This window comes from Aquila chrysaetos, chromosome 2 (genome assembly GCF_900496995.4).
Source record: "Aquila chrysaetos chrysaetos chromosome 2, bAquChr1.4, whole genome shotgun sequence".
Lineage (NCBI taxonomy): Eukaryota > Metazoa > Chordata > Aves > Accipitriformes > Accipitridae > Aquila > Aquila chrysaetos.
This window is the reverse complement of record NC_044005.1, coordinates 56,388,421-56,416,365: the sequence shown is the minus strand read 5'-3', so window position 1 is coordinate 56,416,365 and position 27,945 is coordinate 56,388,421. Positions and strand designations below refer to the sequence as shown.

General features: G+C 42.1%; 2 protein-coding genes and 1 long non-coding RNA gene across 7 annotated transcripts in view; 1 reads left to right on the top strand and 2 right to left on the bottom strand.

Annotated features, from left to right (window-relative positions):
* DCBLD1 (discoidin, CUB and LCCL domain containing 1) overlaps window positions 1-13,520 on the top strand; it is a 49,045-nt gene extending 35,525 nt beyond the window's left edge. For 3 of the 4 annotated variants that reach the window (XM_030002216.2, XM_030002205.2, XM_041119985.1), the window contains exons 8-15: window positions 1,031-1,246; window positions 1,978-2,108; window positions 3,921-4,068; window positions 4,157-4,273; window positions 5,783-5,873; window positions 6,906-6,955; window positions 8,541-8,660; window positions 11,159-13,520. In XM_030002216.2, coding sequence (XP_029858076.1) covers window positions 1,031-1,246; window positions 1,978-2,108; window positions 3,921-4,068; window positions 4,157-4,273; window positions 5,783-5,873; window positions 6,906-6,955; window positions 8,541-8,660; window positions 11,159-11,676 — 1,391 coding nt within the window. In that variant the 3' untranslated portion in view covers window positions 11,677-13,520. The other variant, XM_030002221.2, reaches the window with a different exon arrangement.
* LOC121232596 lies at window positions 1,111-21,264 on the bottom strand. Its single transcript, XR_005931376.1, has 3 exons — window positions 21,177-21,264; window positions 20,680-20,859; window positions 1,111-1,221 (listed from the first exon to the last, which is right to left on the bottom strand). It is a non-coding gene; the product is annotated as an uncharacterized LOC121232596 (long non-coding RNA).
* A 2,010-nt stretch (window positions 21,265-23,274) lies between these two features.
* The window catches only part of GOPC (golgi associated PDZ and coiled-coil motif containing), a 28,440-nt gene continuing 23,769 nt past the window's right edge, over window positions 23,275-27,945 (bottom strand). For both annotated transcript variants that reach the window (XM_030035767.2, XM_030035776.2), the window contains 3 exons: window positions 27,769-27,933; window positions 26,905-27,085; window positions 23,275-26,383 (listed from right to left, as the gene is read on the bottom strand). In XM_030035767.2, coding sequence (XP_029891627.1) covers window positions 26,265-26,383; window positions 26,905-27,085; window positions 27,769-27,933 — 465 coding nt within the window. In that variant the 3' untranslated portion in view covers window positions 23,275-26,264. The remainder of the gene's footprint in view (window positions 26,384-26,904; window positions 27,086-27,768; window positions 27,934-27,945) is intronic.

Below are 27,945 nucleotides of genomic sequence, written 5' to 3'. Positions count from 1 at the left end.
CATTTCTGGTGCCAGCATATGAAAAATGGCAATCAGATAATCCCATTTTTATGTACTTTAGGTGGCAGAAAATGAAAGCAGTTTTTCTGCAGACATTTATAAATTCCATCTTCGTTATACAAGAAGAGAACGAAAACATAGGAGGAATGAAAATATATTTACATTGCACTGATACAGAACGAGTTTTTGTTTATGACTTTCCAAGATGCAAAAGCGTCTTTAATCTGTCAAGCTGTTCATTTGCATAAAACATAGCAAAGAGGGGGGAAAAGTTCGTGCTCGTTCATTTGAATTATATTTCAGTCATCTGAGATAAAATCATTTACTATTCCACTGAAAATTGTAAGGCATGTATAGGCCTTTGAAACTGCCAGGGAATTATTTTTAACTTCATTGAAACCTTATTCCGCTGGCCTGTTTTCTCTGAAGAACCTTGATGTGCAGAAATTTTGCGGGTTCTTTGGTGGAGTTTGTAATACTTACCTGCAGCTATTATCTTCGTGATATCACCTCTTGGCAGCAGTATCAAGGAGCTTCTGTAATGAGTAACTTTCCTAGCCCTAATTGCAGGTGAGAATCATGAAATATTTACAGTAAAGTGTTCCTTTCAGTACAGTGCCTTCATCCGAGAAATGTTTTGTACGGCAAAATTAGTTAATGCCAATCTCAAAACATAAATATTATGTTTCAGAAGGAAAATTTAAAAATATAAGATGTCTTCACAGGAATGAGACAAAACTGCAGGGATTAAAAAACAAAATGGCAAAAATAGCAGATGTAGTCAGAAGGTGTCACGTATGTAGGAGTTAAATTGGTGAAGGAGAGGGACCGCAGCGCTCTGGTACTGGATCATCCACTACAAATTGACTGGCAAACACCACAGCTAATGGATAGCGTCAGGCTAGCACTAGATTAAACAACATCTGACTTTGCTGCTGTGGGTGGTCTTCATATGTTGCTAGCCTAATATAAAAATATGCTGTGAAAACACAAAATAACTCCTTCTGCCTGTCTGTGTGGGGACTCCTAGGCTGCAACAAATCTCTCAGTCTGGAAGAGGGATTCCTCTCCAAGAGCCAGGTTACTGCATCTTCCTACTGGGAGGAGACCAACGAATTCGGGCAAGTATTCCAGTGGTCTCCCGACAAGGCTTGGCTTCAAGTCCCAGGATTGGCTTGGGCCTCTAACCACAGCAGCAACCGTGAATGGTTGGAGATAGACCTGGGAGAGAAGAAGAGAATAACAGGTATGTCACTTTCTGGTTATTAGAAGCTGGGGTTTCAGCTGGAGAAGAAACTGAATGCAGCTGAAAAGCTAATAACGCACTAATGCAATGTTCCTTTCATTAAATGTAATGAAATGTTCTGCATTGAGGAATAATATTTTCCTATTTAAAAAATCATGGCTATTCACAAGACTGGTCTTCCTATAGGGATATAGGATTGAACTCAACCGTCATGCATGCCTGGTCTGTAAACATGCTGTTAGGCTCAGAACAAAATATTTACACAGGGACCAGTAGAGTCTGGATGGATGATAAATGATTGCTTAGGATCTATTCATGATGCAGTTCTGGAATCAATAAGAAACATTAAAGTCATAGCCTTTGAAACAATGGCCCAGGTGAAAGAAACGCCTGTTTCCAACTCCTGGTTTAGTTGTAAAAACGTAAATTACAGTTGCTGCTAAAGATGTAAAGACTGCTGATATGGACCATAATATCAAAAAGCAATTACTGGTTTTGGAGTCATTAATTTGGGCTCTGTTAAAAATTCCATTGCTCTAAATTCACTATTTAAAACTGATTTCCATTCTTCAACCAACTTTTAAACTCAATTCCAACACAGTTTGAAAAATAAATTAAGACCTTGAAGGCAAAGTTCTCCAAATTGTTTTGGCTTCTGTGTTTGCATTTGAAAATGTTCCTTTAAAACAGACACCTAACAAATGAAAACGTATTTTGCATTTTGTTCAAAGGGATTAAGACCACTGGTTCTGGATCCACGGTGATGAATTTCAACTTCTACGTGAAGACATTTACAATGAACTACAAAAATAACAACTCGAAATGGAGAACTTACAAAGGGATTCTGAGCAATGAAGAAAAGGTAAGGGAAAGTGGGAGGGGTAGGAAAACACAGAGCAAAAATGCGTTCGCTGCCTTGACATTGAAGGGCAGGCTTTCACTGTCAGGAAAGATTAGGAGTTTCAGACTTGTCTAGACTTGGGTTGTCTTCACCAGGGTAATTTACGGCCACGGAGTAGATAGCGAGCTTGTAGAAACAAGGAAGTTATCCAGGGCTTGCTGAAGTTGTGAGACACACATAGGGAGGCATGTGTACGTCTGTATCCTTCTTTTAAAAAAAACCAGGGTGTAATTAAAGCTGTACAACAGGCTGTTTGGGCAAGCCTTAGCTCAGCTCGGCGCTTGCCCGTGCTAGGACCGCTGTACCAGCGCAGAAGCATTGGTCGGTACAGCACCAGCAAAGCTGAGATTCGGCTTCAGATGCGGCGGGATGGGCAACCCACCCCCCCAATAAGCCAAACAACCGACTCGGGTAAAAACACAGCGCTGCTGGTGGAGCTGTGCCCGCGGACCCAGCTTCTGCTCGGGCTCTCTTACGGTCACCAGGGACTGCACCGCTCCCTGCCCCTCGCTGACACAAGTGGGCACAGCCTACGTCTGTTAGGATTTTAACTGAACGTAAAATAAATGCTCTTGCACCAAAACACCCGTCCACACAACAGCTTTCACAGACTCTGAGTGACTTTAACAAGTAACAGATAAAAGCAGTGCAGCTAGTTCCTGCAGACAAAGGATGTGCTGCGCAGGTTTGCCTGAAAACATTTTCCCCTGAAAACCTCACGTTTCCTTTCAAACAGAAAAAAGAAACCCCAAAGCCTCCCTCCCTGCCCCCCCAGCGTTCAAAGTCAGACCTTCACTCATCATTTCTGAGAGAGCTCAGCTTGCCCCAGGATAAGGCTCTACCCGGTCCTCAGTCCTGACGGCAGTTTTAAAAAACTTGGTAGAGCTGTAGAGAGGTTTTCTACTAGCTCCGATTTTCTTAGCTTGTATGGCAAGGAATTTCACTGCGCAACGTTAACTGGTTTAATGTTTTCCAAATGTTAAACTGGGGTGGTGTTGGTCCAACAAGTGACAAATCAACCTAGTAGTGGCTGAGCTGTGAAGGCTATTTAAAATCTGTGGGTTTGCAGTTTTCCACAATGACTTGTTATATACAAATAATCTTACTAAATTATTATATACGATCTTAGTTTCAGCTAAGGTGCATGACAGAACCTGTCCCATCAAAACCCCATGTGGCCTAGCATTTAATCTAAGATATGCTGAGCTCACTTCCCTACCTCATCGGGCTTTTAAGTTCTCCTAGATCATGCTGAAGCATCTCCGAGAACTAATTTTGCAAGGACTACTGTTCTGCACACAGGCTGAACTGATTCTGGGAAATACAGAAAAGGAGACACAACCATGTAGTTAATAGTCACTCCTCAAGCTTGATACAGAAAACTGACCATTTTACTAAAATATCTAGAAATATTTCACTTCAATTTTTTCTTTTTACATTTTTATCCCCTGTTGCCCAAGTAAGGGTGCTGCAGTGCTATTAAATCAGAAATGATATCATTATACCAGCATACATTAACTAGAAATTACACAGCATTGAAACAGAGTGATAATCTTTCTTCTCTGAGCTAACAGCAAAATGTGATATCTGTCAGAACTAAAAAGATTATTTCTTTCCAGAGGTCTCAATTCCAGAAATCTTGTGGCTGCATCCCAGATTATCAATATATTTTAGTTTTAGGATAATGACAAAGTTTGAAGTTGGATGTCAGGAGCACTTTGAAGAAAGAGACTTTTAAAATGGAGCAAACAACGTGCTTATGTTTCATTGCAGGTATTCCAAGGGAACTCCAACTCCGGTGACATAGTACGCAATAACTTCATCCCTCCGATAGTGGCCCGCTATGTGCGAATTATCCCTCAAACCTGGAACCAAAGAATAGCACTGAAGCTTGAGCTGATGGGTTGTCGAATAATGCAAGGTATGGGGTAAGCAGCACTCCCCGGGCACGGTGCTTCCAAAGCCCCTGTGCTACCACAGTGCCACTGATGCCCCCTTCTCTTTTGCAGCTAATAGTTCATTTACGCATTCAATGTGGCAGAAACCGAGTCAGAGCACGGAAACCTCCCTTGGAAAGGAAGACAGGACTGTTACGGAGCCCATCCCATCAGAAGAAACTAACTTGGGTAACGCTACCTAGCACTGCACTTTCTCTAGGATGCATCATGTCTTCAGCCCAGCCTGAGGGAACTTTAAGCTCTCTCACGAACCAAAACTTTTATTTTCCCTTCAGACTTGATTAAAGGTTAACGATAGAGAGAAGAGGGAGCAGCATAGGTTCTTTCTGTCTTAAGGCACAGAAAGAGATGGAAAGCCTTGGTTTTCCTTGATGTGTGAAACATCAGGCTTTGGTTTCCCTGTCATATTGCTTTATCTGCCATGCTTGGTAGGTGGCTCAAGGGACTATACTGAGCACTCATCAGCATTTTTTGGAGGAGCTCTTCCTCACCCTCTTCCTATATTTTATAATTTTTGTAATACGTGAGGCAGTGGTCTCACAAAAATTACCTTCTCTCTACACAACCATGACTCCTCCCAGAGCAGGTCCCCAGCTCTAAGCAGCATACAGTAGCGCACGGTTGCGTAACTAAACACTTCTCCATAATGCCTGTGTTCACGGGGGCTCAGACAACCTTCCTTTGCGTACTTCTCCCTGAATTTGCAGTCTTCATCCTTCAATGTTGTGGAGCCAACTTCTTAGATCTTAAAAAGCAAACAAACAAAATTTGTTGCTTATACCGACTGTTTAGTGGACGCATAGCCAGGCAGGAATTACCAGACCCACTACACCAAATGCTGCTACCCATTAGGTAGCTGATAGTTGTAGGAATGTCTCTGTAAAGAAAACCCCTGGTTATAAGAAGCAATCACTGTAAGAAAAAAAGCTCCTCTAAAACTGCATTGCTCTTGCCAAGAGCAAGCTCAGTTCATCTGTGCAGCGGTATGGGTAAATTGTATCCATGTTCACTGAAAATGAAATCTACTGAGATTTCATCTGCTAAATTGTAAATACCCTGTGGACACGTGTACTACCTTATTCTCACAGCCTGGTAAGCGTCTGTAGGAATAGCGAATGGTGCACTCCTGACACAAGAGCCACCCCGCTGCTAATTTTCAAATCCCTGCACTAAACCGTGTTGTGTTAGAATTTACCAGGGGCTAAGCAGGTTTTTCCCTAGCTCCACTCCTCGAAACCTTTGAACTATTTTGACTGAAATGTTTCAACTGGTTCAGCGTGAGCCAGATACTTGGCATGTAAAATTGCAGCCTCATTTGGCAGTTTTATAAGCAACTGAAAACAGAGTGAGTAAGTGGCTTTTTAAAAGTTACCTAGAAATAAGGCAATAAGAAGGAAGTGCTCTTTGTAAGTATGCATATAGATGTTAAGTCAAGCATCAGCCTTGAGAAAGTATATGTAACTCTTTCGTCTCAACGCTGTTCCACATAGGTACATGGCAACCAAGTACGGCTGAGCAGTGGTCTTGCAGTTTTATAGTCCTACATTTTCATGCTCTCTTACAAGGAGCATTCCTGCAAGATTATCTGCCTTTTGCTGTATTCTCTGTAGTAAAAATTACCAGCTTCAGAGTAATTTGCTTTTTAACCTTTTATCCTTTTTTTTTTTTCTCATGCAGGCTTAAAGCTTACAGCTATAATTGTCCCCATCCTCATCGTGCTGTGTCTGTTCCTGTTCTTTGGAATTTGTATCTGTGCAGCCCTACGCAAGTAAGATATTGGCTTTTGTCATAGGAGGCATTTGTGGCTACCTAGCTAGCACGTCCAACTACGTGCCCTCTTGCAGAGCCTCTTTACCAGGGAGCTAGAAATTGATCCTGTTCGGCAGTCTTCCTTTTAAGTAGAACTCATGTCGTGTCTCTGTAAATTGTATTTCTTACTGTACGTCTCCCCTAGCCGCACAAAACCGAAGGTAAAGCAGGTCAGAACTGCACACCCCAATTTACAGTCCAATGTAACTAGCTGTTCTCTTCAGCCTACACATACCCACAAATACTAAGGTGTAAAGCAATCGAAGACAGAATAGTTTCCACACCAAAGCCAAGTAAAAATTCGGTGAAGGGAGGATTTGAGCTATCTATCTGGATCATTCGCTTTTATTTCCCTCCTGTGGTGTTTCTGATTCCCAGTCCTGTAAGTCAGAGCACTTAACCTAGCAGGCTGAAAGCAGAGCCCAGGTGTAAGGAGTTGCACACATACACTGGTAAGCAGCTAAACCCCAGCCACTTCATTTCACAATGGAAGCAGCACTGCTAACTGTGATTCTTGCTAGATGTCCATTGGTATGAACCCGCACTTCCATGTAGAGCCTGGAAATGCTTCTGTCAGCCCATGGGTATTTGGAAGTATAAGCAACGCTCTGGTGATGTTGCTTCATCACTAGCGGTACCCAGCTCTGCCCCGGATTCCCAGTAAACCTATAAACTAGCCAAAGAATTCAGAAGAGCAGACACAAAACATAACCTAGAGTGACACATATAGACATGGACACATCAAATCGATGAGTGCCAGACACAAGAAATTTGAACACCAGCACTCACAACTTGCATATAGACGGGGAAAAACGAAACGGCAAAACGCTGGTTTGCATACCTTACGTTCTAGTAAACACCAGCCTCTAAGAACTCAAAGTGAAGCGTCGTCCTCAGCTGCTAAAGACAAAGGCTCTCTCTGCTGGAGCTAAGGCATGAAGCTGAAATGCTGTGAGTGCAGATGTTTATAAATGCTTTCTTCTCCCCGCAGGCGAGAAGCCAGAGGACTTTCTTACGGATTATCCAGTGCTCAGAAATCAGGTTAGTGGAGAATCATGCACCTTGTCCTGTCCTGTCCATTGAGCCGACACGAAGGGGTTTATGCAACTAAGCATGAAATGTTTATGAAATAGCATCCACGTTTCCTCGTTCAAATTCACCTCTTCATACAAGGGAAATGGCAAACGATAGTCCCGCTCGTGTCATCCTAGCACAGTGCCCAAAGAAACAATATAATTTGGTTTCTATGATGGAAAGGCAATTAGCAAAAGATCTGTTATACAGAGTGCATAAATTAGCATGTAAGAGTGCTCCCAGGTGCCCTCCCTTTCCTTCCCTCCTCCAAAATACCTATTTTGCAGAAAACGGCTGCTTTCCTTTTCTCTTCCCCACAGCAGAGGGGATTGCCTTTCTCTAAGAGAGCAAGGGCTAATAATTTTTTATGGCTTTAGTATTTCCATCTCACTGCCCTCCCTGGTTGGGACTGTATTTGTAAAGCCTAACAATACTGAATTGTACTTTGTGTGTAAAATCCGAGTATAGGGGATTGGCTTGAGGACTCTGCTTTAGGAGATGCCTGCAAAACCCCGGTGAAGTATATTCTTTGTCTTGCTCAAGAATGCTTTCTAGAGTGCGGTCTCCCGTCAGCTTGGAAGTTGGGGTTTAGCTGTTTTTCCTGGCCAACCAACTCTATAGAGGAATATCCTTCTGAATCGCGGCTTTCCATAAAAAAAGAAACCACTAAGCAATTCACATGTCTCTTGACAAGTGCCTTGCAATAGCTCAGCTCCGAAATTTCATCCCTCAGCAGATGCTGACGTCAGTGAAAGGAATGCTGTTACCCACTGCAGCTTGCCCTCATTAGAAAATTAATTTGTACTTAACATCATATTTGCTAATATGATTTTTCAAGGTCACATCATAATCCTTTCTCACTTGCTAATGAGGACAAATCCCAAGAAATTGGAGATAGCCTCTTACCCAGTCAGTTCATTTGTTGCGTGTGTGCTTCATAAATCAAGCTCCTAAGCCCTCGTGACCCAGGCTTGGGACTTAGAAAGCTGGGAGCTGAACCCAACTCTCCGCAGACCTCCTGTCGCAGGCTCCAGGCAAGTGCCTGACACTGTGGATTTTTTCTTTTCTGTCTGACAAGGATGTTGTGAGAACAAATTAATTGACGAGTGCACGTGCTCAGATATCAAGGAAATGGAAGCCATACTAGTCTACTGAAAAAAAGAAATTTTAAACATTATTTTTGCCACATAAGCAATGGCAAAACATGTAACTGATTTAAAGCTGGTATTTTTCTGATACACTTTAAGGCATCACTGCAGACACCTACAGTGTTTGAGCCCTTCTTGCCAAGAAAATCCTCTATAAAGTTTTGTTTTCACTTGGAAATCCCAGTTGATGATTCACTTTTTCCCTTTCACCCTCCAAATTTAGGGGGCTTTTTTTACAAACAGCCCATTTTAGTCTTGCTTTTTAACAAGAAAAGCTTGTTAACAAGCTGCTGTTAATATATTGACAGCAATGAGTACACCAAAACTTAAACTTTCTGGTAAGTCTTCTGATTGTGAGCATTTAACTTGCTGCTAAGCCTTCTATTTTTATATCTTCATCATAGGTTGTTGGAAACAAATCAAGCAGCCCTTCACCAGACATCAGTCAACTGAATTTACCATCAGCTATAATAATGAGAAGGAGACACCTCAAAAGCTAGATCTGGTCACCAGTGACATGGCAGGTAACATGCGATGGATTCATTTTGCTCTGCACGCAGAGCAGGTAACAGGGAGAGGGATGGGCCGGCGACGTTACAGGCTCCAGCTCTCATGCAAGCTGAGGCCCAGGAACAGACTTATCTGTGTTCATCCCAGACGTACAGTGAAGCAGCTAAATCTATTAGGGCAAAAAAGACCCCTATATTGGAAATTTTTTCTTGGAGTTGTTGGGAAGGATTTCCTGACTCTGAAATAGTTACGAGCTGAAGGTAACTGTGGAAGGCACTCAGGCATGGATGCACTGCAAGAATGTGCCTAGGATAGGACAGTTTGCCTTTGCTGACTAATTTTCGTGTTTCGATTTAAACACAAATGTCTCTGGAAATGGAACAAAACATAATGCCCCCTGCTGCTGAGCAAATAGAAAAATTGGTTTGTGGTGGGATTTCATGCCCAGCTGGAAGTTGTGCCGAGATCCCTGTGCAGCTTTCCTGGTGCCCGAACTATTTTGGAGACGAGGCCCCCTGAAGTGGAAGCAGGTAGATGAGATAGAAGGAAAAAAACAACCACAGTACTTCTCTCCTGTGCTACCTTGGTTCCAGGTCACTGTTTGGATAGAGCAAATCCCCGCATCAATACTATTTGCATCCCAAAGGGATGGTTTTTTAATTCATCCTCTTAGCACATCTTATCCCTGCCTAGTTTAGTCTGTCTGGAGAGGCTAGTGAGACCAGCCATTTCATGGGATCAGTGATCAGCAATCTTCCAGAAAGATTAATTTGCTCTTTCCAGCCTCCAGACCTTAGAAATTCCTTAGAATTTCTCCAATGCATTTGGCAAACACATTTAAAAAACAAATGGATGGTTACTGTAATTCCATATGGTGCTACCCTGGATATCTTTCAAAGATGGTTTCAATCCTTTCCAGAAACTTTCAATATAAATATGCAGAGACCTATAAAGCAGTTTTATTTCATGAAGGAAAGGGAGTGAACAAAGGTTGCTCACAAATCACAGTTATCTGGCCCCCCTGGCCATGTCTGGGGAGCCTCTGCTCTCTCTGTCCTCCACTCCTGCCATGTTTGTGGGAAGTCTTAACTCTGAGCCCGGCCAGGCAGCTCCCCAGCCTTAGCATTTCACCTACAGTCTCCTTAAAAATAAGAAACACAAAATAAAAATCTGAACGCAGCCCAGAAATGTGCCATTTAAAAATTTAATCGCAGAGAGCATGCAACTTGCATATAGCTTAACATGCTACATGAAATTCCCTCCCTTCGAATCCCCAGCTGCCTGCTGGTTCCCAAAGGCAGCCAGGAGCAAGTCGAGATGCTTCATCCTGAGCGAGGGAGATTGTTGGGGATGGCGGCAGCGACGCTGGGGAGAGCTGCACCACTTACTTAGTGAAATATCATAACACCTTCACCCTACATGCTGAAGTTTGGGACGTAGCCAGGAACTGCCAAAAAGATTCACAGGACATATGGGATCGAATTCGACGCTCATGTCAGATGAACCACGATGCCAGAACAGAAACTGAGCTAACTTCTTCACGCCTGCATCAAAACATGATACTTTAGCAGTGTCATTTACTAGAGCTGTTCAGGCCACCGTATGCATCCGTAAGAGATTGTCACTAGCACCAAAGTGAGAAAGCTAGAACGCTGAATTTTCTCATAATAGTTTTACTGGATTTCTTTGAAAACCCTTTTAGTCCAGATCTCCTTACACGGCAGCCTGGCATCTGCCTCGACTAGAGGTGCAAACACCACGCTTCTTGAGGCCGCGTTTCCTCCATCTCGCTCCTTGCTCCTGCTCGGGCCGTTTGCCCATCCCCAGCTCCGTCCCCGCTGTCCCCCTCGACCGGGATGACCGCCCGGTTCCGCCGGGAGCGCCGGTCCCGCTTCTCCTCCCACGTCCCCCCTCGCGCGCCCGCAGCAGTGCTGAGCTGGCTTAGCGCGTTTCACACTTCCCTTGACTCTCTTGGCTGCTGTTCCACCTAACTTCATCCTGCCTGTCACTCAGCTACTGCGAGATGCCTTTTAAATAAAGCCAGCGCTTGGTCAGGCTCGTTAAGAATCCTCCGGGCATTTTAATTATTCCAAAAGTGGAACACTTGTTTTGGAGAACTTCTCCTTCGTGGATCTTCGTGCAATGTCCTTTGTCCAGTTTGTTGCTAATATTTTGTTGACTTCTCTCTTTTTTTAGGGCTTTTGAGCGTACTCCAGAAATGATGTTAATTCATTTGGGTGGGTGGGTGGGGAAAGGGAGGGAGGCAGTAGGAAAAGAGGTGGCAGGTTGGAGTTCCTCCGTGGGAGAGCTTCTGCCACCTTCTGCAACGCTTGCTCACTGAAGGAGGTTACAGGACCAGCGTTGGGGAAAGGTTTCCTCACACCCCTGATAACCACGCTCTTGATACAATAACCGAGCCATTTTTCAACATAAAATACCTACCTATGCATAAGTATTACATACATAAAATAACCAATCTATGTCTTATTGAGCAGTTCGTGCTTCCTTTTAGATTATCAGCAGCCTCTCATGATCGGGACTGGGACGGTAACACGGAAAGGATCTACTTTTCGACCCATGGACACCAAAGACGAGGGAAGAAGGGGGAGTTCAGAGTTCGAAAACCACTACCACTGTCCGCACCGAGCTAACCGGCACGAATACGCTCTGCCCCTGACCAGCCAAGAGCCCGAATACGCCACCCCCATCATAGAGCGGCACGTAACAAGAGAAAATAATTTCCCCTCTGAAAACGGCTACAACGTACCTGTTGTCTCATCTCAGAAACACTCCCTTTCAGCCGGCAGCTTCTCTAGTTCATGTAAGACCGATAACAGGAACGGAGACTATCAGACACCCCAGAGTGTCATAAACTACGACAAACCCAAAGTTAACGGTGTTCTGACCTCCGTGAGCTACAGCACGGACTACCAGAAACCTCAGCCCAACGCCCTCGGGAGCGAGGGTTACTCAACGCCCAGAGACTGCCTAAAACCAATAAGCCAGACAGCAATGACAGCTCTCTTGTGATCTGCCGAGCAGGAGAGACGCGGTGCGCAGGAACGTCGCTGCACAGCTTTCTGAAGCGAAAACAGAGTTTGGAGGGACTCTGCTGCGGGAGGCAGAAGGCAAACAAGCCCTGTGTACATAATATTGCAGTCTTGCTGGGTTCTGACATCTGAAGAAAGCATATGCTGTTTATCGCTGTTTATAGCAAGAGAGATGTTATCAGTGAAGACTGTACATCTTATTTTCTGTAACTGATCTCAGTGCTCCATTTGCGATGTGTGCAATTTGTACATAGCTTTTATTTAAGGAGAATTTCTTAAGTTTCCTTTTCACCTGGGGGATTGAAAGGATTGCAGAAAAGCCTATTTAAGAAAAACGGGCCTCCTTCTCCGTCTTTATTTTACCTGCTGTTGTACTGGCAGCTGTAAATGGTGTATCTTACGGTTGTGGTCGTTAATCTCCTTTCCTATGATAACTGAAGATAGGGCATCACTGTAGTTCTTACTGGGAGGGTAGAAGTAAAACTACTTGAAGCATAACGTGCACAAGAGAAGGCAGCTGAGCATTTAAGTACTGTGCTCAAATCCACCTTCCCGGCTGCTTTTTTAGCAGCAATTCTTACATGCTTGAGTTTGACCTAGCATATGAGCTGAGCCTGTCTAACTTGCTATTCACATTAGAAACAGGTAGAAAGGCTGAAACCAGTTTTGGGTTGAAGCCATAGTGATCACTCTGCAATAGAAAAAACAACAAACAACAAACCCAACACCTGTCAGGCTGGTTTTTTTTCCAGGAAATGTGTGTGGAACCAAAATGTGAATTTACAGCTGAGAATTAAATCCCGTTCAAGCCCTAGCTGATGCTTTTGCTGCTAACCTATAAGGAAATTTGTTCCTTGGCACAAAGCAGCAAACTTCCTGAATTCTTCATTGCTCCACTAGGTATTTTTCTGTCTTACAAGTTTAGCGTAACATTTCTATTTGAAATATTTTGACTGAGTAAAACACAGTGTGTGTATGGCTTACCGTTGCAGTTAAATTTGCAAGACAGCAGATCAGCACAGTTGTTTTCAAATAGTTTTTCTTTTGCAGCTAACGTTACCCTTAATTCTGTTTTTGGACAAACTTGAAAAAGCGTGGGGATAGGTGCAATGTATCGCACAGTAGCTGGCTCCTCTTTCAGCAGAGGCGTTGTTGAAGCGAAACAGCTTCTGGTAGAGACTGGGACCGTCCGCTGCTGTTCTACCTGCGGTGCTTCGAGCGTCACTTTGAATTCGAAAGCTTGTCCTAAAATGTCAAGAAGCAATATACTTCTGGGAAGGAAGAATGGTGCTATATTTAAAGCACAAGGTTGGGAAACGAGACTAGTAAAACCTGAGCTCTGGGAAAGTCGCTATCTGAAGGCCCTCCGTTTCCTTGCGTGTAAACCGGCAATAATTTGCAAAGGATGCAGCAAAGATTTGTGGTCTGTTTGCAAAGTGCTTTCAGATCCTTGGGTGGAAGGCGCTGTCAGAGTACAGATTAGTTGCAGTGATACTACTCAAAAATATTGCTAACTCCAGCCATATCCGACCTCAAGGCAAGCTCTTGGTGGGTTCTTTGCAAACGCTTGTTTTGTGGCCTCAGTGGTACCGTTCCCTCACGCTGCCACACCGTGCATATGATTCCCGTGCAAAGAAGAAAGAGTCAAGGTAACCTCGTAGCCTTCCTGTGTTTGCTGTCAATACAGTTTCTGTGAAATGTCTAAAACACCTCAGGTCCTGAAGTGAAACAGCAGCAGCCTGTTTGTTAGACCGAGCTGGGCGGTGTTGTTTACCTTCTGTTGTTTACATGTCTGTGTAAATAAAGAACACTGGTATTTGTAAATCAGTCAGACAGGCCTGCTACTTAACTCGGTGACTTGATCACTGCTGCACGCCCACTCTCGTCACATATCCCGCAGGGTGAGAAAGAAGCGTTCCTTACGCCCCGCAAAAGTGCCAGTTGCGCTGCTGCAATTCACAGTCCCAGTGTGACGGGCTAAAAAAAGATTCTCTCGGTGCCCCATTTAGCCCGGCTTTTCTGTCCATAAGCTCTAGAGAAGAAGCACCCACGAACACGCTGCTGGATGCGTATAATTGAGGAAGGGATGAGGATGCCCTCCTGATGAGCCTGAAACTAATACTCCACCCACACAGCTAATTAGCCCGACTTGTCACTTTACAAACAAGCAGTGTTCAGTAATCAGGGCTACTCCCCACCTAACGAAGCACCTAGGAAATGCGGCAGCACAACGGGACCAGGCAGCAGATGACGCTGCTTCTATTATAATAATCTTTTTGCATGCCACTACCACGCGCTTTGCGCATCTGCAGCATGCTGTAAGTGTCAAAGGGTTCTCGGTAGCACGCGCCCGTTTCTGCCACCGTTCAAACCTATTTAACACAGCTGGTTTAGCCTAATGAAAAGTTGGGTCTCGGTTTGCACCTTGCCTCCATCCTGTGCCCCCCCTCCCCAAGAAGACCCTGCAAAACTGCAGAAAGATGGCTTAAAATAAATCCCCGAACATCTCCATCCTCCCTGTGTCGCAGTGGCCCAGTGCTGATGGGGACGGAGGCAGCGCAGCAGCTCTGTAGTCACTCACGGCTCCTGGTCACTGCTACGGTGCTTCACAGCTCACATCTGAGTGACTGCTGAGGGCGGTTAACATCAAAAGCCTTGAGTTTCTCCACCTTGGCCTGGGAAATAGGAAGTTTCTAGTGACCCCAGCAGCAGATACGCAAGGGAACTTCCTACCCGTGTCGTCTCTCTATCCTGATGGTGGTGGAGATACTAAATCCTGGTATAGGAAGGAAAGGGGACTGCCTGAATCTTCCCAGTAGTAGTGGCTCATCCTCATGCTCATCCTCTTCTCACATGCTGGTACATCAAACTCCAGCTTGTTCTCACCATCAAAACCAGTCACAGGTATAAGACAGGCAGCCTTATCAAACATCACACATTTGAAAATCTTCCTTCCACAGTGAACGTTAAAGAGTATGCACCATTTTGAGACATTTGCACACTTGGAAGGGCTGCATTAGCGCTGGGTCTCTCCAACGTCTCTAGAGATTGTGTGAGAGCAGAGTCTGACCCTCTGGTCGATGGAGACTTCCAATAGCGTTTCCGTACCGAACTTCTTTCCTGAGCAGGCACTCCCAGTAGGCTGGAACAGTAAAACCAAGCCAGAGTTCACAAGAAGGTTAAATATTAACTGATCATAGCACTAAGGGCCTGCCTCTCCCAGCTGCGGTTGACAGCAAGCCTCTGACTTTGCCAGGAACAGGGTCATGCACTGTAACCGCGCATGCGTCTGACCAAGGGAATTGAAGGCGGCGGCTCTCGAGGTAAGAACGTGTAAAAGACGATGTACGCTACCTACAACTGAAAACCAAAAATGACGCCTTAGCATGCATTTCCAGCTGGTGCCTTATATTTAAAAAACAAACAAACAAACAACCCCACAAAAAATAGCTACAACAAAACTTCCCAAAATACCACAGCAAAAATACAAATGTTCTTTGCTCTCACCTCCTTAGATTGGGAAATAGATTGCAAATTCTTGTTTCTTCTGTCAAGTACCTTTCCAACGCTCAATACAAACGCTTTTTTTTCCCTATCAAGTGTAATTCTAAGGAGTATTTCCCTATTTCTTTTAGTTGCTGGATTTTTAACATCAGATATTAAACCCTACCTTAGTACCTACCAGAATCTTTACATCCAGCAGGCAATCGCTTAAAATTAGTCCTTGACTTGCAGACTGGAACTAGGATTTCCCCAGCTCGACGGGTGTCCTACTCACTCACTTAGAGCATCACCTGCTCTCTTGTACTGCCTTTCTCCGGATCGAGCACTTGGCCCCACCGCCCTCTCCAGACACCATCCGTGGGATGGGTTCAACCACCTTAGTAGCCCACTGGCTACGGCAGTCTCTGCACAACTGGGGGAAGGCAGGAAAAGCACTGAGGCCACCCTGCATTCCCTGCGTCTGACGAGTATTGGAACCACTGAGCTAACATGGCAGCAGCCACGGCCGTGTCTCTAGCACCTATGTGTTTTTAAATCAGGGATCCCCACTTCATTATTTAAACAAACTCCATGAGGTTGGATTCCAACCATTAGAAGCAGGTTGTGAATCCCACAGCTTGTCTGCATTACTGGCGTGGCTAAAACCTGGGAAGACTGAGTTTTTAATACAGACTTTCTTCAGATTTTTCCCACTGACTGCCATTTGGCAGTTCTCCACTCCGTGGGCAGATTTTAGTGGAGCCCCATCTGAGGCACAAAATATTCCCTACACAGGATGGGACTGTCAGGCTGTAGGCCCCGTTACAGGAACAGACCTAACCGTGCTTACCTGTTTGGTGGATCGCTGTCATTAAAACATGTATGATTTGTTTTTCCATGGTGCTGGAGACTCCTACCCCATGCAGACATACGGCAAAGATTGCTGCACCCTCCCCAGCGCCGCTCCATCACTGCCAGACTCCCTGCACGCATTACCAGAAGGACTCATTTCCATTGCACTGGAGGAAAATGGTCCTGTGGCCATGCAGAAGATTGCAGAAGGCACCAGAAGCCTTTCAGGGCAACACGGAGCAAACCGGGTGACCAGTATCAGTAACTGGCAGAGCCCATGCCTCTGACCTACACCCACTGTTGAATGGGAGAAGCGTTTAAGGGAAACCCCCAAGTCAGCTCTGCTGCGACATCCCCAGTAAGCCCCAATTTTGTATCCGTATAACACAGGTGGCAATCATCTGACATGAGGACTCACTCACTATTTCGGAGGGATCTAAAAACCACAGCAAGGAATCACTATTGCCATAACAAATTACATTGTTTACACCAAGTTACACTAACATCTTTTGACCTTAAAACAGTAGCATTGCATTTCAGCAACACCTTAAAAAATACGCATATAAGTTCACCACTGAGGGAGCTAATAAAAACTAAATGAAGTGCAATTACTTGTCTGCGTCCTGGCTTTTGCCAAAGGGAAGGCAAGCTGGTAAATTTTTTCCAGGGCGTTTGAATTCAGTTCAGGAGGGCAAGTAACAAAAAGCAAAAAAATGAACAGTTTTGTGACATCTCAGAAAGGAGTCAGTGGTCTCTCAGCAGTCCTGTGGGGTCAGGCACCTACTGAAAAGAAACCTCATTGAAATCCATCGGTATTCTTCTGTTCACGCTCTCTCCAAACCCAGGTTAGGTTTGCTCAGCGAATGGGTGTATTAAGGGCTCCCCTAGCCAGTAATCAGTCCGGACCCAAGGAATGACAAGGTTATGTTGTTGCATTCGTTTTTGACTTATTACTTTCCATAATAAAAATTCTATACTGCCCTTTTCTTTCCAATGTCAGCTATGATGTAAGCTTGTACTGACCTCCAACCTCTGCTGCGGTAGTGCAGCAGGGGTAAATGAATACAGAATTTATCATTTCATTTGAAACTCATCAGTGGTGCTGATGCCTATACTGAAAATTACCCTGCCATAGCTGTGTGGGGTTAACAAGACTAACAGTGTCATGAAGAAGTAGCAGCAATGCCTAGGAATTATTGAAGACAGAATAAGTTTCAAGGAACATGCTTATTTAAAGGGAAGGTGCCATTTCTGCACAATCACTTTCAAACTTAAAATAGAAACTTCTCCTGAGGCCTTCTTTTTTTGAAGCCCCCTGGTACAGTCCTACCATCCATAAAGGACATGCAAGAAGGAGTCAGATAAAGTATTTCTAAACTAGATAAAGGCAAGAGGGAAGACATCCTTAGTTGGGGAAAACTCATGTTACCCATGATAAGGAAGACGCCTAGCATCTGACTTTCTGTATCTCATTGTATAGTCTACACATGAGAACTTGGAGACTTTTTCATTCAAACTTTGCCGTATTTGTTTAGGCTTGGCCCCATGTCTGTAAGTCCTGAAAAACATTTGCCATCTACAGTATGCAGAGGTTATTCAGTAACCTCTTGTCCTGGGCTGAGTTAATTCGTTATTTATTCAGACACTCGCAACACAGCTACTGAGCTGCCATGTGACATCCAAATGATTATCATCCCATTTATTTTTATATGGTCACAGGTATTAAAAACAGAAATCCAGGAAGGAGACAACTTCATTAAGTTAAAGCACAACATCATTTTTCCACATAGCAAAAAATATTAGCCAACACATATGACTGTTACTAAGACTTTTGTGTTCTGATTAACCACCCTGAACTGACCTCAGGAATCCATACTTTTGACTAGACACAAATTTTTTAACAGACCTTACTGGAAAAGCTCCCTTTGATGACCTGCATTATCGGCTCACCTGAAGAGGAACAGTATCCCTGAATACACAGCATTTCCTCTTACGAGTCTGAGCTACTAAAAGGAGCGAGAAAACTTACAACATAACAAATTATTCAAAACCTGTGACGTTCTCTCAGCCAGATCAGATGACAACAGACAATAATAGACTTTAAAAACACACGTATGTTGCCTGCTAGAAGGTAGGCAAAAAAGTAATGCCAAAATTCTAGGCCTAAAAGAAACACCAAGAATAATTTAATACAAACGATACAGGCACATACAGCAATAGCTGAAGCCTGACCCGTGACGGGGAGCTTATCAGAAGTCCTCCTCCACGACAAGTGGCAGATAGCAGAGAAGGTGGCAATGTTTGCCATGAAAGAAGGAGAGAAAAGACCGCAGAAAGACAGTAAGTTACGTTAGCCACCACCCAGCCTCTGGTCTGAACGATTTAACACCTTGAGCATGTATTAGAAACTTCAGTCTTTACAAACGTATTTTACGCATCTTTATTTCTGTGGCCCAGGCAACCATTTCACAGATGGGCAAACTGAGACACACAGATATGCTGCCACTTGTCCAGAGCTGTAGCAACAAATCAAGCCCACCCCAAAATGTAAAGGCCTTTGAAAATACCAATCGCAAACTGGCAAAAAGTCCTCTGTCATGCAGGGACAGAAGACAGGGGTGATAAGGACTAAGATGAACTAGCAGACCTCACTTGAAGAGGCAGCTTTTCTTCACATCTATGGCTAAGCTTTTTATCCTTAAGTGACACCATCTGTTCTGACAGACAGTTTTATAAAATTTGAATAAGGTGACCTGGATAAAGCATGCCTGTTATATGGAAATGCTAGAGTCATACGTGGACGCGGAAAGATTGTGGACAGCTCATGCAAATTCTCTTCCACAGATAGCTAAGCGCTTTCAGCATCTCGTCATAAAAGGCAGCAGAAGGTTTTTTTGACACCCCACAACACAAATCGAGCCACGCTTCTGGTAAAAACGCTGCAATAACTTTCCTACTATCTTACAAATACCTGGCAGATGACATTCATAAAAGATACCCCTTTACAGTACGTATTTCATTTATATAGGTAACTTTTTGACAGACGGGGTCACACTCCATCCCCCCATTAATAGTACAATCATGTCACCGTACAAGGACCAGCATCAAGGACATAAATATTCTATGCCACAGAACATTTCGCTGCGAAGTTCACTGATCACCTGGTTAACGACAACAAACAAGGTTTGGAGATTGCACTATCATTTGGTGGTCACTGGAAACCAACAGCAGTAGAGAAAAGGTGATGATGGGTCAGTGTGAACTGACCTTCCTCTTTCCTCCACCCAAGAAGCTTCTGTCTGAAACTAGACTAGAGCAAAATGTAATCATCATCTTTTTTTTCACTTCTCCTTGCCACAGTTTGACATGACCATGGGCAGCCTCTGTTCCAGCAAAGAACCCAGGAATGCGACAAGGCTGGTTGTTTATCATCATTGAAGGGCACTGGCAAAGTGCAGGCAGGAGCGTTTACAAACATATCCAATGTCTCATTTCATGTTTTAGTCATATATTTGGTCCCTTCTTTTGGAAAGGCTTAACCCACCCGCAAAGATAAAAAATTTCACTGCTTGATTGTGAGCTTGTAAGAGAGCACAGCACTCATTTTTAAAGTAATTGATGGGGATATTTAAGTATTTTTTAACAAGCCATGAATCCAGAGCTATACAAAATTATAACTGGCTGTGTTTATGTGTGCTTGTACATATGCTACACTGATATAGAGGACAACTTTTACTGTAAGATGTGTCACCTGCAAAGTACTTGCTACAGGATGTGAACTAGACTGGATGTTTGTTATGTTAAGAGTACATGTTACTAGAAATAGTTCGCACGAATAAAGTCTTTCTATTTTTTTAAATTAAAAAAAAAAAACAACCAACAACCAACCTACAAAACAATAGGTTCTGTTTCTCCAAGTCGCATTAATGCTGAAGATTTGAAGGAAGCTGCTGCCCCCTTTTGGCATTAAATACAAATGCAAATACTTGGCACTAAAAACTTCAGGATTTTGATCACAAATTGCAATTACTAAATAATAGACAAGTTTTGGTGTTGAAAACAGCATAAAACTGAGATAGCCCAAAGTACACTTGTCTATTTAACCAGATCACTCAAGACAAACACATTAACTTACTAAGACGTAGAAGTGCCGTATCTTTCATTTTAAAATAAAACCAGTTTCAAAGTTAGTAATATGTGACCTGGATTTAAAATAACCACTCTAGGAGCACAACAGATCTGAAAAATTTCTTCTAGCTCCCTGAGTTGTCTTATGTCACCCCATGCCTGTCATAAATTAGCAGACCACCTGAACTGTCACACTGGACAAAAAGGAAGATCAAATAAATAGGAAACTGCGCAGTAACGCTCACTTGACAGCTATACAAAAATCCCCATTTATCATATATAAAAAGTCCATTCCTCAGTTCCAAGCCCAAAGCTGCCAACGCTCAGCAGCTGAGGTGCGTACCCATTGCAGGGTTTAAGTCGTAGCGCCCGTTGAGAATCCCTTCCCACAGAACCATAAACGACCACGTAAATTATAAATTAAACCAAGAGGAATTGGTGCTTTTGTGGATATAACCCAAAGGCTCTGATCCTGTAAGAGGATCAGCGTGGGCAACCCACAGCAGCCCTCTTTCCCTACCTTTAGCCGAGGAAGGATCAACAGCGGCAAACTCACTACAGGTTGTTCCAAGAGGGACACCCCGTTTCTTGTCGGAAGGAGAAGCGTTCAGGGCAAGGACGTTTCCAGCAGCGTAAGCCCAGTGGACCGAATACAGAACCACTCCGGTTCAGCAGCGTGACTGTTAATGCTTCCATTCCCCTGAAGAAATTCATAACAAACGTAAACACTTGGACAACAGCAAATGAAATATCATTAGAAAAATATTTCCATACCAATCTGGTTTATTCTATTTTGCAGAAGTAATATTTGTGCAAATATTTAGACAGTTAGTAAGAAAATTAAGATTTAATCAACGCAACTTACAGAGGTTTACAGATACACTTGTTAACAATTTGAAGACTTGCAATTTAACAGAAAAGTGACCAGAAGTCTTGCAAGTTACAAAGAAAAAAACAGCACAACTTTAACTCATTTTCCTGGGTTCTTTTTTAGGGATCAATGCGCTTCTGACATACCTCTCCCAGGGGACTGGAACTGCATCCTCCTGCAGAACCTTCAAAACACTGGCAGCTCCGATGCTTCCCCACGGTACAGCTGGGAGAAACAAGCGTTGGCAGAGTAAGCAGAAGGCTGACAAAGAGACACCAAATAATTTTGACAGCTAATTGAATTAAACACTTGTAAAGCATGTGAAAAATGTACCCGAGCGACTCCAATTTTCCCCTAAAAGGGAAAACCCTTGAAAAAAATATCGCTTGGCCTTATTCAGCCATTTGGCTTAGAAGCCCCGTTGGTGTCCCGTGCAGAACAAGGTGTGGGTGTCAGGAGCAGACACCAAAGCACGTCTGTGGCAGGGGTACACCAGGCAAAAACACAGGTCAGGCAAGGCTACTCGGGAGCATAAGAAGCAACAGCTGCCTTGTTGAGAAAAGAAAAACCAAAGAGGTCGAGTATTTCCCTTTCAAAGTCAGCATGTTTGCCTCTTCTCAGCTCCTGGTTCTGTGAGACTCCTAAAGAACTGGAAATTACCTTGTACTGGAAAAGACACATCTGGACAAAAGGCAAGCTTGAAATATTTCACGTAATTTTCTTTTCAGGTCATTGAGCTGAGGTTTTAACCAGCAAAAATGGACTCCTTACACGCATCCCGAGTCAGGACGTGTTTCTCTTCTTTTCTGTCATGTGTGGATCTCTGGAAAAAAATGCAGAGGACTATTCAGTGACCGCGGTCACTGGGAGCAGCCTCCGACGTCCTTCAGTCGGGCACTGGGCCACAAAGAAATTTTGAATTATCTTCCTTGACCCCAGCTGACAAAATTGGGTTTTTTCCTCCTCTTTCCATATGTCTGCATCTTCATTCATAGCTGCCTCTAATCCTCTGCTTGTTTTAAGATAGCTCAAATAAGTGTAAGTTTTCTCTCCTTTCCCTCTTCTTTCCATCTGCTGAAGTCACCCATATCTAAACCCTTCTAAAAATTTTACAGGGCTAAAAAATAAGTACTTGCAGTTCTAGCTCTCACCAATTGTGCATTATACATCTTTTCATCCAACATGACTCAGCCTTGTCTACTGAGACAGTTCCTACCCTCACAGTCCTCTACTCACACATTCTCAATAAATCCTGAATTACCATAATTATACTACTACCACAGTTACCGTTCCATTACCTTTCATTTGAGCTCTCTGTTCATCCAGATGAACTTGATGCTTCAGGGCAAGATGACCACTGAAGTACAGGTGAGAGTTTTTTTTTTTTTTTAAATATTATTTAAAACACAAAAAAGAAAATCTGAACAAAAAGACTTTAATATCAAGACTAAAAATCATAACATGAAGATAAGTGTTTTGTAACTTCAGTGGAAAACTCAGAATATACTTATTCTTCCTAATGCATGGAAAACAAACAAAAATAAGATAGAAAAAAGAAAAAAAGGTAGTTTCCACAATTTTACCCAAATGACTTAATCCTTTGACAGGTCTGGGTCTTTACAGCTCTTCTTAGTCAAAGACTTCAGAATATTTATGGTATTATTATACAGCCAGGCACTGCAAATATTTCCTTTTTTTCTTTTATTGAAAAACATTCAGCAGAAAAAGCATCTCAATGAAATTTGAGACATGTCCTGTAACTCTATCTTTTTAAAAATGTAATTTGCTCTTAACCGTTGCTGGCCAAGACTGGATTAGTGTCAAACTTCATGTTAGGTAGTTTTGGTTTTCCTCATATTAGCTCTTTGGCCAGGTGTGGACTACACGCTTAACAGAAAAAGACCACACACAGGGTTAAGTGTCTGTATTTTATATATAAAAACAGAAGAAAATTAAGTATCAGTCTGAATTAGGTGCAGAAATCACTGCAATGCAGAAGAGTATATTTATTTACAGGCTAATAAAAATATATTATATTCAGCTTAACTAGATGTATACATTTGTTGCAAAATGTTCTATCTGCTACAGAAGTGAGAGCAATCCATGATGTAATAATGTTTGGACAGATACAATAAATACCTGAATTTTGTTTCATACAATTGTGGATTAACATATGTTGAGACAGATACAAACCATCTTCACTGCCAAGAATACACTTCTACAAAGGAAATACTACATACAGCCTTTGATCAGAGTTAAATTTATTGCCATAAAGCACTTTCCTTAACTTACATGCTTTTAATTAACATTGGTCCCAGACACCAACAAACACTGTCCACCTTTAGCTTAAAATACAATTGTCTCACTGAAGATCTTTTTTAATAGGCAAGGAATTATCTACTCCAAAAAATCGCAAAATTCTCTTTAGAATATTATTTTATTTTTTTAAGTAAAAATATATATACACACACAAGTAAACCATTTTACACTTTAAAAAATAAAAATGAAGTCGGAATACTGACTTTCCTTGGAAATTCTTCCAAGTCTAATTCATTCAGCCTCTGGGGATCAGCAGGACTGAGTCTTCCAGTTACTGACAAAGGGGAGAATACAGATTTCTGGAAATCTCAACTTGCAAAACTTTTCTCAGTTTAAATATTAATCTCTAAGCATCTCAGTATGACTACAATAAACCAGTACATTAAATCAGCTGGTAGGAAGTACGGAGTACATGGAGACAGACTGTAGTGTCTGAGCAAAATCCTCCCATTCAGGGCTTTCTAAACAAAGATTATAAAAACTGCAGGGAAGGAAATCTGGTGATAATTTACTGCTACCTGATTTGTCTATGCCTAGTCATTTTCCTCAGCAATTGTTCCTTCTGTTGATCTCATATACAGATTAAAAATAGACAAGGTAAGAGCAGAGAAACGGTCCAGCAACTTCCAGAAGATGAAGAAAGGAGCACAGCATCATGAGAAACTGGCGGACAATGAATGTTAGGAAAACATTCTCCCACTTCAGGCTAAAACTGATCAAAAGCATTAAGTGGAAAATAAGGTGTGCCAAGAAGTAAGGAAGAACAAATAGATTAAAAATGTTACCTTTTCCTCAAATAAAGGGAAACCGTACAGGCAAATTTAATGCCTTTTTTAAAAGTTACTAGACTAGTTGGACAAGTCTCATTTCTTACAACTGCAGCAAGATTTCATACAGCAGTGATTTTCAAAGACAAGCTGATTACTTTGAACTATCCTTTCTGACAGAGAGGACATTGAGTGTTCCAGGCCACAGACAGTTTCAGAGTGGACTCTGCTTGAGTAACTGTGGGAAAAACACAAATCGGGATGCAAAGTTACGGCAGTGGATTCATCTGCTAACATGCAGCCCATGTGCCCTCAAGTTTCTGAAGCTTCAGAAAAAGAAACATGCCTGGGGACCTGTTTCTTCTTCGTACAGCTTTATTTTTAAATACTAGTTTCTGTTTGGTGAAAACTGTACAGCTTTGACTATTTTAAAAACCTTCTACAGTATGCTGTATGACAAAGACTATTATAAAAAATGAACCAAGTAATGTTATTCCACTGAGTAAGTGGAACTCATGCGCGCACGCACACACACACAAAACGATTGTGTAAATAGCGAAGTTAAGGGATTTATAAATAGCAAAATCTTTGAATAAAGTATATACATTTTTAGGCTTTCTCTATAAACATATATATATAGTGCTCCTAGGAGAGACAAGTAACTGTGTTCTACATCACAATTTAGAACATAAGAGTAGTTGATGTTACTCTAAAGGCCTTTGAGGTTTTTTTCTTACGTATGTACATCCTACACAGTAACACTTGCAAAGATGTCTTTTCACATTAGTTCCTCTCTCAAAGTACAAATTCTTGTCTTTTCACATTACAGTTTACCAGCCTGCAGAGCACTGAACAGGAAAGCTGGCACTGCATGCTGAAATAATAAATGCAATTACAATGTAGAGCTTGCATGTGGAGAGGGCTGCACTTCACCAAAAGATCTACAAATGGAATATGAGAAACTGGCCAAGAAACCATTCTCAACATTCCCATTTGCAGCCATGCCGTGGGCCTTTAGATGTACACCAATTAAAAGCTATTTTAAGATACACTGCTCTTAAAAAAGGAGTAACATTTTGTTTCAACAGTAAGACAATTATAGGTTAATACGACTGCCATAACATAACACAGATAGGGCCAGACACCGTATGATTCTGAGCACCCCCTGTAAAGTACTATGCACTCAACTTTCACTTCTTTAACGATTATTTTAATGTGAAATGGGTATGTTCAGTACTCATCAAAAGCACTCAGCATTTCATAAGGTCAAGCTAATGATGACCAACTCAAATCACTCCACATTAGCAGTAACCGCATCCATTCAGGAATGAACGCTAAATTGATGATGCTCAGAAAAAAAATACCAAAGGGTCCACATAATTGTGAGTATTTTTTAAACTAATTTTGCTTTTAAAACCCCATAATACTGTTTAAATACTTTTGGAGCAAGTTTCAAATGGAACAATTGGCAGTGAATTCATTAAAACAACAATGCCAAAAATCTCACTCATAAAATGACCATGGGCTGAAGGATCACGATTAGCAAGTACTCCACTGTCCCATTTGGGTTTTGATGGTCTTTGCTCAAATAAAAGCTCTGGTTTTTACTATTCTGAGAAAAAAAAAATGTTTTCTTTTAAAAGTTACAGTTCAAAAATCCTAAATACAAAACTCATGGATGCAATGGCACAATTCCCCCCCTCATCCTTGTAGAGTTAAAGCTTGTTTCACACCAAACTGAACATCAGTTGTCCCTTTAAAACATCAAAGGGTCAAAATGAAGCTGGCCACATCTTATTCTACTTCCATGGGGACATCAATGAGATTAAAAGTTGAATGTGTTGAGGTTATCCTTTTTAGAAATCCCATGCTTTGGTGCTTATTATTAAAAGAAAATTCATTTCACATGCCATGTGTTAGATAACTACTGTGTGTCACGCAAAAGACAGTTTTCCACATTTAGAATTGCTCACAATGAAGCCCTGAGGTAACCGCCTTTTTTCCAGGCAACAGTAATACAGTTCCCTTTGACATTTAATCATCCTTTTACAACCTACACTAGTATATGCAACTTGGAGCAGTCAATATTGATTATCAATTGTTCCCAAAGACGGGATCTGTCCACTTGAATTTTTTGTTTGTTTGTGTTTACGATAAAGACTCAGCAGAACGGGCTAATTTGGGTGCAGTGTCTTCTAACGGAGCTTCAACTGAATTCCCCAGGTCTCCATTTTCATGTCCATCAATACTTGGCTTCTTATCAAACACTGCAAGTTAAAAAGAAAGTTTATTAAAGGAAGAGAAGCAATCTTGTGAAGGACAGATCAGTGAGCCTTATTTCAGAAACTGGGAAGTGTGCTGAATGACTACTAAGATAAGAGCTAATAGGTTTTTAGCAGAACATAGTTCCTGTTTTCCTGTCATACTGTTTCTATACCTCTCTGATCTAAAAAATGTATTTGAAGAAGCCAACAACAGAAAGTGTTAAGGGGAATTAACTACTCTTAGACCAGAGTCAGGAAAAGGTAAGAATAAATTTGAATTTCAACCTTTGGGAAAAGGCGATCACAAAAAAACCCCCACAAATTAATTCAGTGAATTCAGTAGTATCTAACTAAACCAGGCCAGTAAGTGAGGGACCAACCAAAAGAGCTGACAGCTTACTAGTAGGTTAATTGAATTAACAGTAGATTAATTTTACAATGAATATAAAGCCAGTGTTTTCCAGAAATTGGTTTGCATATTGAGACTTCAGAATTAAACTGCATATAACATATTTTAGGTTTACCTTGTGAGGGTTTGACATCCACATTTGCATCTTTCCTATTAGAACTTGAATTTGCACCTTCTTCCAATTCATCAAGATATAAACGATAACGGTGTCCACTCTCATCCTCATATTCTACATTTTCATCATCCGAATCAACTTCTGGAGCAACGTACACTACTTCAAATTCAATCTCGCCTCTCTAAAATGCAACAAAAATTACAAATTTACTTACTACTGCACAGCTATGTAACAGGATTACCAAGATGGGCTAGGTTACTAAAACAAATACATTTTACTGTTGTAAACACATTTACAGTTGTGTTGAATATTTTGGATATGCATTTGAATTAAGTTTTTACTGACTAAAAAAGTACAGCTCCATAGCTAAGATTTACCAAAGTTACCTGAATTTCTTAGTTATATGCCAATACATTTCAAACAGTGACTTCTAATGAGTAAGTTTTCTGATAAATTAAGTGCACCTGTGAACGGTCTGAAAACGGGAAGCAAGGCAGGAAGAAGATTCTAGACCACAAAGCATATGAGAAACATTGTTTGACTGGAGCTGTCCAGTCATGAAAGAATAAAATGTAGGTCAATAAATAATTATTTCTGGGGGCAACGTAACAAGCTGATTTCCATCAGCCTTACTGAAGAATCATTAGCCAATACATGGGTTTAACTGAACCAGTACTGACCTGGCATTTTTCTCCTTAAATTGCAAGACATAAGAGGATTAAGTGTAAGGTGATACAGCTTCAGGAATCACTGTATCTTAGCATAACACTGTGCTTAACAGAAAACATTAAAATTCAAGGTCATTCAATAGACAGAACACAGGAAGCACCTAAATGTGCCTATGGATAACAGGTCGCAACTGACCTGTTGGGAAAGAATAGTTACAGCTTCTTTATGTTTGGCATCTCTTAGATTAACTCCATTTACTGCCAGAATAGCATCACCAACATGCAGTCCTCCACATCGATCAGCAGGTTGTCCAGGATGGATTTCAGAGATCAATATTGGTACACCATGCTCCTTCCCACCCTATTAAAAACA